We start from the raw sequence: 10,299 nt of genomic DNA, 5'->3' as shown, positions 1-10,299 counted from the left end.
GTAAGACTGCTTTCAGTCTGTGCTTACACGTGCAGTGAAAAGGAAGCACCGCCGCTCTTTCCAAAGAGGAGGCCCACAGCTGGGCCAGGAGCTGCCTGGAGGCACAGCAAAGCTGAAGCCAGAGACAATGGCTTTCTCCCAAAGATACTATGGTGGAAGCAGGAAAGGTCTCTGTTCCCAGACTGTTCTCTAATACAGGGAAAGGCTTCAACACCATTTTCAGTGCTGAGGAAAAAAACTTCTTGCATGGGACAAGCATTGGTGGAGAGAAGAGGCCATTGTTTGTCTGCAGAGGGCTGGAGATAGGGGAGGTGGCACAAGGGAGGACACTCCTGTTCCAGTTAAGTGCAGTCGGCTTAGGGCTCACAAAGCTGCTTAGCAGTTGCATTTTGCCAAAGGGCAGTTTTTAAAACAGGCAAAGCCTCTTACACTGGAAAGGCTAGGATTTGGTGGAGGTGCTGACTATTCTCAATACCCCAAGAGGAAATGGATGCAGAAGATCCTGGCACAGGGTTGGAAAAAGGTGATGACCTCTGAGTGTTGCAGGAGAGAAGCCTTTTCCCTGTCCTGTGCAAACAGGGCAGTGGGAGCATTCAGTACTGGGACTATTTTCAAAGACATCAGTTTGGAATTAAAACCAGGGTGGTAGTGGAGCTGCATTTGGGCTGCTTTCACTGCCAGTCGTGATCTCCAAAGCATAACCAGAAATACCTGGTAATTCTGGGCAGCCTTCATTTAAATTTGCTTTCCTCTGCAGATTATTTGTGCACTCCAGAGGAAAATGTTTACAAGATAGACTTCACCAGGTTCAAAATCCGGGACATGGAATCTGGCACAGTCTTGTTTGAAATCACCAAACCAGCAGCTTCAGGTGAGTGCACATACAAAACACTGTTTTCACAAACAAATGCCGGTGTCTGCTTCCTTTTGCCTCTTCCCACTCCTTTGACTCAATGCATTTCCCCAAAATAGGAGATGCTCTCAATTGCAAGAGAGCTGGAGTCCCAGCTTGCAGCAGAAATACTATTCAGGTGTCCCTCTGTACCAACACTGTCAACAGAACTTGTTGCTGCTGTATTCTTATGATTGCCATCTGCGATGAGAAAGGACAGATGGATGTTGTAAACAGAAGCAAAGGAGGAGGAGGAGGAGGTCACCATGTGTTCGTTCATCAGCTCGAGTCCCCCTGTGCATAGTTTGACTGTTACTCTAACGTTTTTCACTCAGGAGTCAGGAAAGTGGTATTTCCAAAAGGGACAAACTTTGACAATTGTGCAGATTAGACAAACTGAAAACTTGCATTTTTTTTTCCCTTCATAATTTTTAGGTGTTACTTGTAACCATCAAAGTGTTACCTGTTGCCAGTGGTAATAAAACCCCAGGGCAGCTGTTCTTTGCCTGCTCGAGCACTCTTTTAAAATCTTCCCCATCTCCCTGCAGGTGAGAGGAAGTTTTCTGTAGTTCAGAGGTGGCAACCTAGATGTGCTAAGGTGAAATGGCTTGTTCAGAGTCGCGCTGCCATCCTGAGTGGGAGGTAGGTGCAGTAAGTCACTTCAGAGGGCAAGGAGTGTATCAAACCAAAGGGCCATCCAGCAAGACTCTGTCCGAGTGACCGGTAGTGGATGCTTAGAGAGGATGGGAAGAGGGCAAGCACGTCATCAGGCTGCCTCAGAACTGTTTCTTGGCTTATATGACTCAATAATGTACGCCTGCAAGTATTTTTCACTGGCTTTCTGTTTCTCAGATGACTGTGACAGAGCTTTACTTTGCGCTTTTCCAGAACGTGAACACAATGACAAGAAGGACATTGACCCCAATGCTGGACGCTTCGTACGTTATCAGTTCACCCCAGCTTTTCTTAGACTTCGGCAAGTGGGAGCCACGTAAGTAATTGCTCCTGTGCTACTTTTTCTAGTACAGGAAACAACTGAAATCTTAAAAAAAAGTGGCTCTTGCTTGTTGATCCCATCAGGAAGTTGATTTAATAGGGATCATTTGTTATTATGAGGATCTCCAAACATCTTTGCTGGATGCCTCCTTCCCTTTAGCTTGTTTATTTACCTCAGGCGTAGGCATGGGGTTGATGAGATTAATACTAAAAGGGGCAAAATAGGATGGACAGACTACCCAGATATTCCAACTTTTTTTCTGCACATCTGAGTTTGTTTGTCGGAGGCTCTGCCAGCTTTGGAAGATGTGCCTGCAGCCTTCCACATTGCATTCCCCCAAGAAACATTAATCCATAGATGCACGTGAAATGGTGAAGTAATGTTTGATGCTTTCTGTACCAGAACGATCTTTGCATCTCTGGTAGTACTGCTTGCATCCATCAATAAACCTCACCAAAACATGACACCAAAAGTATCTTTCTGTAAAGCTTTAGGCCGAAGTTATTGCTACTGTGATACAGGTGAGAGAGCGTATTGTTTCCTTAGTAAAAGTTAGTAGTGGTTACTACTAATCACACTGTTACTACTAACTCACTACTAACTCTACTACTCACTCCAGTGAGTGATCTAGTGAAGTGCCTATCCAGTGTAGCTGGAGGGATCTTTTCTTCACTGAAGAGGAGTTTAAGATTGTAAAATTGTCTTGCATGTCTTTTTTTTTTAATTGAGTAAAAAGAATCAAAATCTAATATAATCTATGATTCGTAGCGCTATGTTGTGTCCCTGCAGCAGACCTTTAAGAGGAAACGATAATTTGGTTAGCACCATTGCTTTAGATTTTTGGCTTTTTTTAGAAGAGGTCTCTTCCACCTTTCAGGAATGGTTGAAAACCTTACGTAAGGAAGAAAGCTCATTTCAATCTTATCCTTCTTTTTCAGGGTGGAATTCACAGTAGGGGACAAACCCATTAATAACTTCCGCATGATTGAGAGGCACTACTTCCGGGATCAGTTGCTTAAGAGTTTTGATTTTGAATTCGGGTTCTGCATCCCCAGTAGTAAAAATACTTGCGAGCACATCTATGAATTTCCACAGCTCTCGGAGGATCTCAGTAAGTGCTCTTTAATTGCTGGGTTACCACATAGCGATGTTAATCTAAGGTGTTTTGAGGAAGCCCTTCTACAGGGCTGTAGAGAGTGGGTAGGGCAGAATAATTCCAGGTCGTTTTGTATCTGTATTAATACAGATTTTGCTTTCTAGTAGCGTGTATCTTGTCACCCACCAGGCAGTTGCTTTTTTTCTTTTTTTTTTTTTTTTAAATGCATAAAAGGGAAGCTTCGGTGTCAGGGAGAAAAAAGATAATTGTGTTAGAAACCAACCAGGAAACTAGGATTAAAAAGACATCCAATAAATGGGTGACTCAAATGTTACGTTCTGTTTGATGTGCTGTGTTGATAGCTTGAGAGGTTTTAGTTTTACTATGGACGTAACTTTTATTGTCTCTCCTCTCTCCCAAGACACGATAGCATCAGTACTAAATCTGTGTGACCTTGTATTCTTTACAACCCCTAATCATGTATGTCAGCACTAATATTACAGTCTGTGGAAAGTACAGTGATGCACTCCTGCATTTTTATTGTCACACCCACACAAATTTTTTTCGAGTTTGCTGGTTTATCAGTTTTTAAAACACACAACAGAAATAGCCCCAAACTCTAGTGTGACACTGTTTTGAGGCTAGGTTGAACACTTACACCTTGTATGGTGCCTTGACACATTTGGATTGTGTTTGAGTTCTTTAAAAGACACAGTCAACGAATGGTTTGGGTAGGTTCCTGTTTTGGTTTTTCACTTGAGACTTTGCTGCCATCTGAGCAGTGCTATTAAATGTCATCTGAAACCCAGTGCAGAGTGTTGGTTACCTCAGCAGGGCTCCTGTGTAGCATGATTAATTTTTTTTTTTTTTTTCTTCTCCCCCCCCCGCAGTTCGAGAGATGATCCTTCATCCATACGAGACACAGTCGGACAGTTTCTACTTTGTAGACAACAAGCTCGTGATGCACAACAAGGCAGATTATTCATACAGTGGAGGACCTTGAGCACGGGATGGACAGCCGACCTGCGCTGGCCTTCCCCTTCCTATTGAAGTCGTCAGGGATACCAACACCTTCAGTTCAGTTGCCCGCAGCGTCCACTGGACAGGAATCCACAAACCAAGGACTCTTTGCCACAGTAGGAGTTTCATGACTAAATTTGCTGGTCTCATTTTTTTGAGCTTTGAAGCAGACCCAGGTCTTCAGAACTTTAAGCAGCTCTACAATGCTAAATGATCTTTGGATACCACTTCCCTAAGTTCTTTAAGTGTCTGCTTTGAAAATGGCCTTGTGGGACATGGGTGATTTTGCCCTAATTCTGCGGATTTGTGTTCTTGCCCTCAAGTATCTTTTAGGACACGATTGTTTTCTCAAAGAATGTAATCTGAGAAACCACGTGAGTGGATGGATGCAAACGCAGAGTTTTGTTTATTTGTTTCCCTTTGAGAATGCTTCAAAGGCATGGCCAATTTAACTTGCACATCCAGTTGAAAAGGCCGAGGATAACATCTTACAAAAGCAAGTTTCATCTTTAGTTTAGTTCTTTAAGTAAGTATCTCATCCTTTAGTTTTGTTCCTTCTATGTAATACTCTGTTTAATTTTGGAAACACTGAAACTCACAATGAAGACCAGTAATGAAATGACAGAGCTGTTTTTAATCAGGTACTGTCCTTTAACATTTCAGATGAAGGCAAAATAGCACTGAGGGTCTATGCATTTTCCATTAATTTCAGTTTTTGCAAACTGATTGCAGAATAATCAGGAAAAATTGAAGGATTTTAGCTTTATTTAACATTTTTACATAGTCAACATTCAGCCTATTCATGCTGTATGTTTTCCATGTCTATTTTCTTTCCTCTCTGCTCAATACTAAGGGCTTCAGCACTGCTTGTTAGAGCAACGCTTTCATTTGTCTAGGGCAGGTGGAGAGTGTGGAATTTCCAATTTTCCATTTGTATCTGAATTTGAAGAATGTTATGAAAGTGTTTTCCTTTTGTTAAAAATGTTTTGCATCGGATATTAATACAGGTAAAACAGTAAGTCTGATAATGTAGGACTTTAAGGCACAGCAAAAATTGAGCAAAAGCTCTCTCTTCAGACTCTGTAAGAAGTTTAAGACCAATTTTGCCCAAGTTTCTCAGCGTGTGCTTCTTGGAAAGATAGAAGTGCAAAGAAGTAGCAACATCAAAAGAGAAAACTCGTGTATGCAAAACAAAACCTGAATAGGCTGTGCGGGGTAGCCTGTTGTCATGAAACCCTTACTCTAAAGATCAGTTCACTGACACTTTAAAAAAATAAAAGGCAGTTGCAGTTTGTAGATATTTCTATAAATACTTGGTGTCTCCATGTCTAATTCTGTGAGTTTAAGTGGAACATTATATGTTAGCTGCAGATAGGTGTGATTGTAATAATTTTTATAAAATACCATTTCCAGTGGTGATTAACATCTCTCTGGTCATCCTAGGTCAAACAGAACTACAAATGGTTCCAAATGTAGCCATCAGCCTGAGAACAGGGAGGCTTTTGTGCTCTTATCGGGATTGTGATCACTATTAAATGTGTTACCATTTGTATTTGGCTTGGCTTGCTTTACTTCTGAAAGAGAATTCAGTTTTCTAAAGAAAATGCAGTGAGTTTAGGTTACAGCACAGAGTTCTTTATTAAGATTGATAGCTAAGAAAGTACGTAAAGCTTCACTGATTTTACACAACTGGTATCTTGTAGTAATTATTATCACAATGAGACTTGTATTTATCACTATTTTTGGTCTCTAGCATATGAAGTCATACAACTAGCCTATGGCTGACTTACCTGTTTGAGAGTTACAAAGAATTTCCTCATTATCTGTACAATGCTGTGAGCTACTGATCGTGAAGTTTTATAGCACAATAATCACTAAAGGTGAAAATAGTTTCAAAAAGTCTAGGTGTCTGTCCATCCCCATTTCCCCCCCCCCCCCCCCTTTTTTTTTTTTCAGGGCTATTAAACTATCTATCTATTAAATGAAGTTTTGAAAATTTAAGTATTTATTAATTTTGTTCCGACTGTTGAAGGAGAAAATACACGGATTTGAAGACAGAAGAGAGTGTGTGTGCTTATAACTGGCACCCTATACAGGTTTTTGGGGGTATCTTTCAACTCTCACCTGCTGTTTGTAATAATCACATCTGTGCATAAGATTTTAAAAAGACTTCTAACAGCGGTGCTTGCCCCGAATTGCCAGTTATGAATTTCAAACAGGTGTAAGTTTCAAACAGAAATACACATCTTGGTGTATTTTGGTGAGAGCAGTTGTGCTTTGGTACGGACTCTTGTCAGTCATGGGTTGTGGTACCAAGTATTCTCTCCGTAGAGCACATTATTGTCCGCTGATCTGAAATAGTCACATTCTGCTCCTTTTTTATGCTACCTCTTTTTAAGACTTTGGACTTCAAATCCAAAAGTAATTCCAGAAAAATATTACTGTAATAAATGAAAACTTGAGTGGTAGGCATGCTCCTTTTTAAAAGAACCTTTTTCTCAGTAGTGCAGCGTGGTGTTGAATGGACTTTCTGACACTCTGCATTTTATGGTAAGTTTGAGGTTAAACGTAAGAGGATGAACCATCCACTACTGATTCTCCTGAATTCTGCTAACTGTTCTCATAATTTAGATTCTATGGGTAATAATTCAAGGCTAACAGAAAATTTAGCATGATTCATATCGGAGATATTTTATTGTGTGAATTTGTTGTCTTCTAGTATTAGGAATACTTTAAACCAGAAACAAATATTGCACATTTTCAAGAAAATAAATTTCAACCTATTTTAGCTTTAGCTTTTCAGTTTGAGGAATTTTACTTTTAAAAAAAAGTCCCCACAGTTTGCTACAAATAACAGATTCTGATTCATAAACCAAAGCAAATCATAAATGTTTCCGTGGGAAGTGTAATGAAAGTGCTTTTTTCTGTATTCCACTGCAACAGTTATCACTGTTCTCTCTCTTGGAAATACTTTGTTAGCATTTCTTTAAGGTCGTCTAAATCCACAATGTTTACGAACACGTGGGAATCACTGTCTAAGGGAGAGGTTCCATTCCTTTTCTACCTGTTTGTGCAGCAGTATAATATGCAGAGTTGACATGAGACATTATATTGTTGCACATAAACAGCACTAGAAGAGTGTTTCTTCAAAAGCTTTTGCAGGACAGTTGTTCTAATGCCACTTCTGTCCTTGTTTTGCATTAAAACTATGTGCAAAATTTACTGTTAAAGACCATGCTTTGTACAGCACTGAATAACTTCAACTTTTATCTTAAAGGGAGCAGAGAGCTCTTGGATGAGTTGTAAAATGAAACCCACATTTTTTTCCCCTTAAATTTGCAGCTGATTCTTATTATAAACCAGGTGAAAATCAAATCTTCACAGCCTTGTTCGCAGAAAAATTTCTTAATCTCCTTGACTAGTTATTATTTTGTATTTTAATATTAATCATTATTGGGTTTACTTTGGAATTTCATCTACAAAATCACCAAATATTGGCTCTGCAAAAATTAATTCCTTTATTTTTTCTTTGATCTCATTTGAAAAATTATTTTAATTAGCACCACAGCTCTGTTTTAATGAGCTAGTCTGGAAATTCAGGATCTGACTTTCTGAAAGTGAAAGAAAACATCTAAGAGCTAACCAAGATTATCTGCTAATAATGACTAGTTGTTTCCTGTCATAAAACAGGATTATATGCGTACTTTAGAGAGTGAATTAACCCTGAAAAAAGAAATGAAGTCTCTGTGAGTGCTAACATATTTTTTCTGAGAGACAAGGAAATTATAACTCAGCACATTCTTTCACTTCCTCAGTCTTGGATTCCTTTTAACTTCAGGTTTTTTAAAGAAAAGCAACAGTAATTCATTTGTGGTTAGCTGCCGTGCTGCGTGGTCTAATAGTTCACAGACTTTAGTGGCAGAAAGAGAACAATTTATTTTTAAAATTAAGACATCGAGTATAAGTATGGCTTAAATTCTAGAAACTTTGTTCCTCGATCAGTGACAAAACCCAAAATTGTTTCTGTGCGTGTATCCTTTATGTGGTGACATTAATGCGTTAACTGAATAATCCACTTCCCCTGACTCAGAAGAATTTTTTTTTTTTTTTAATGTAGAAACTGTCTTCAGGTTTGAAAGCAAAGTGTTGGGGCTCAGTTCTTGCTCCTAATCTCTCTCTACGTCTTGTTTTTGAGCAGGTCAGTGAGACAGCTCTATTTGCTACCTCTGTCCTCCATTTGAGTTTCATTTCAAAAACCTGTCTAGAGTGTCAAAGCAGTGGCTGGCTGTGTGAAACATTGCAGGCTACCAAGTTCCAAATTCCTTAATTTTGAGCAAACAGACTATTAAAGTATATTGAGAAAACAGTGCTACATATTGACCCATAAAAACTAAATCCCAATCTTCGTGACAAAAAATAAAGGAAACTCTATTCATGCAAGGATTATTTGGGGGCTATTTAAGATAAGAAAATGCTAATACCCAACCCTTGTACTTAATAAGTATTATAAAAATTTTCTATTAATTATACAAATCCTGAAAAAATATGGTTAACAGCTCGATTTTAATTAGATCTGGTTGGGAATGAAACTGTAGAGATTATTGCTCTCCCGTATGGGGCAGGGGCATGGGGGAAAGCAATTAGGACTGTATGGATTGCACAAAAGCTAGACAGGTTCACCTGCATTGACTCTAGTGGTAAAACTTACCTCTGGGAAAAAATGAGGGAGAGGGACAAGGACAGGAGAAGTTAATTTCAGTTAATTGGAACCAAGAGCTTTAAGGCTGTGGTAAATGTAAATGCTTTTTCTCTTGAGTTTGAGATAGCTGGTAGCTTCTGTTAGCAGTTCTTTTCTGTACCCCCAGCATAAGCACAACCTAAGTTTATTCAAATGTTTCAGTATTAATCAGATACTAAATCTCACTGACAGTTCATATCATTTTCTGAACATGGAAATATATTTGAAGAGTGTGATACTCCAGGCCTCACATTGCAGCTCAGTTGGTTTCTCAATCACAGGACAGTCTGACTAAGCGGGTGAAATTGTGTGTTTGTGTATCTGTTCACAAGCTGTAGTTAACTGCCTCCCTAGAATCACTGTGTTAATGCCTACTGTGATGTCTGCTTGTATCTTAATGCTACACTGAGAAAACCTGTTTGAATGTGACATTGACTTTTTTGCATAGAATCAGAATTGTCTGTATTAAAATGTATTTATAAAAAAATATATTTTTTGTGGAAGGAAAGTAGGATTCTAGTTAATATACCATTGGGAAAATGTTAGAAACATTTTTACCAAGTTCATTTATAATTCTTTGTATCTTGTTAGTTACCTATTTGTTTCCTATAAGAACATCCACTGTGGCCCATTTAGTGGCAATGCAATGCACTGTCATGCAGAGAATCTGGTTTTCAGAAAACTGGGAGTCTTGTTTCCTTTTGGGACAGTAGGAAACGGAGTAGGTTGCCAGGAGAAAAAGGAACCTTGGCACCAAATCCACTTCTGTGGCTTTGGCTTTGGTAACTAGTCTGTTTACTTGTTTGCAGATAGATAAGTAGTGAGAGCAAAGATTGAGACTTCAGGATAAAGAAAATTAGATGCTACAATTTAGTCTTCCTGTAGGAGGAGGAGAGTACTAAAATTAATTTATACAAGGACTAAATAGGGAGTACACTTGCTTAAAATTATTTAATATTGGCAACTTGGTTGTAAATGTGCATACTAGGGAATATGCTCAACTTTTTCCATTACCTCGGAAAATGGTTAAAAACCATGTCACTTTCATTAGCAAGTGTTTCTTCTCCTGTAACAAATTGCAAAATGTAAAAAATAAAACTAAATAAATTATTGATCCTAGAAATGGGGCTGATTGTCTATTTTATTTGTTGACATTAGCACACAAAACCCAATTAATTTTTCATTTCAGATGTCTTCCATCAATATTTGAGCTCCAGTTTTGTGCAATTTTATGGAACTAGCTTCACTTTCTGATGATTATGAACTAAGCAATGCACATGTAAAAGCACTTCAGTGGTTTGCGTATTTATAAGAGTAAAACGATTAAATTGAAAGTGTTTGAAATGGATTCAGCTTTCCGATTGGTGAAAATATCTTGGGGCATAATTAAAATAAATTATTTTCAAAGTGCATTAACAGAACTTAGTTGTTCCACAGATCGCAGTTATGCACCAGGTTGTGCTTTTGAAGAATCTGCTGGCTGCACTGTGGAGGACCAAGTTTGGAAATTAATATGATACCTGCAATTGCTGTCTCTGCCATATTGACTAGAACTG

At 38.7% G+C, this 10,299-nt stretch overlaps 1 protein-coding gene across 1 annotated transcript; it reads left to right on the top strand.

Annotated features, from left to right (window-relative positions):
• The first annotated feature begins 750 nt into the window (after positions 1 to 750).
• On the top strand, positions 751 to 9,626 carry UNC119 (unc-119 lipid binding chaperone). Its single transcript, XM_035900646.1, has 4 exons — positions 751 to 871; positions 1,781 to 1,883; positions 2,828 to 3,000; positions 3,876 to 9,626. Exons 1-4 carry the CDS (start codon positions 823 to 825, stop codon positions 3,986 to 3,988), a joined length of 438 nt encoding a protein of 145 aa, XP_035756539.1. The 5' UTR covers positions 751 to 822; the 3' UTR covers positions 3,989 to 9,626.
• The last annotated feature ends 673 nt before the right edge of the window (positions 9,627 to 10,299 follow it).

The sequence above is a fragment of the Egretta garzetta genome, unplaced genomic scaffold (assembly GCF_000687185.1).
Source record: "Egretta garzetta isolate BGI_Z169 unplaced genomic scaffold, ASM68718v1 scaffold108, whole genome shotgun sequence".
Classification (NCBI taxonomy): Eukaryota; Metazoa; Chordata; class Aves; order Pelecaniformes; family Ardeidae; genus Egretta; species Egretta garzetta.
The sequence above is the reverse complement of the archived record's forward strand: the minus strand, read 5'-3'. Positions and strand labels throughout refer to the sequence as shown.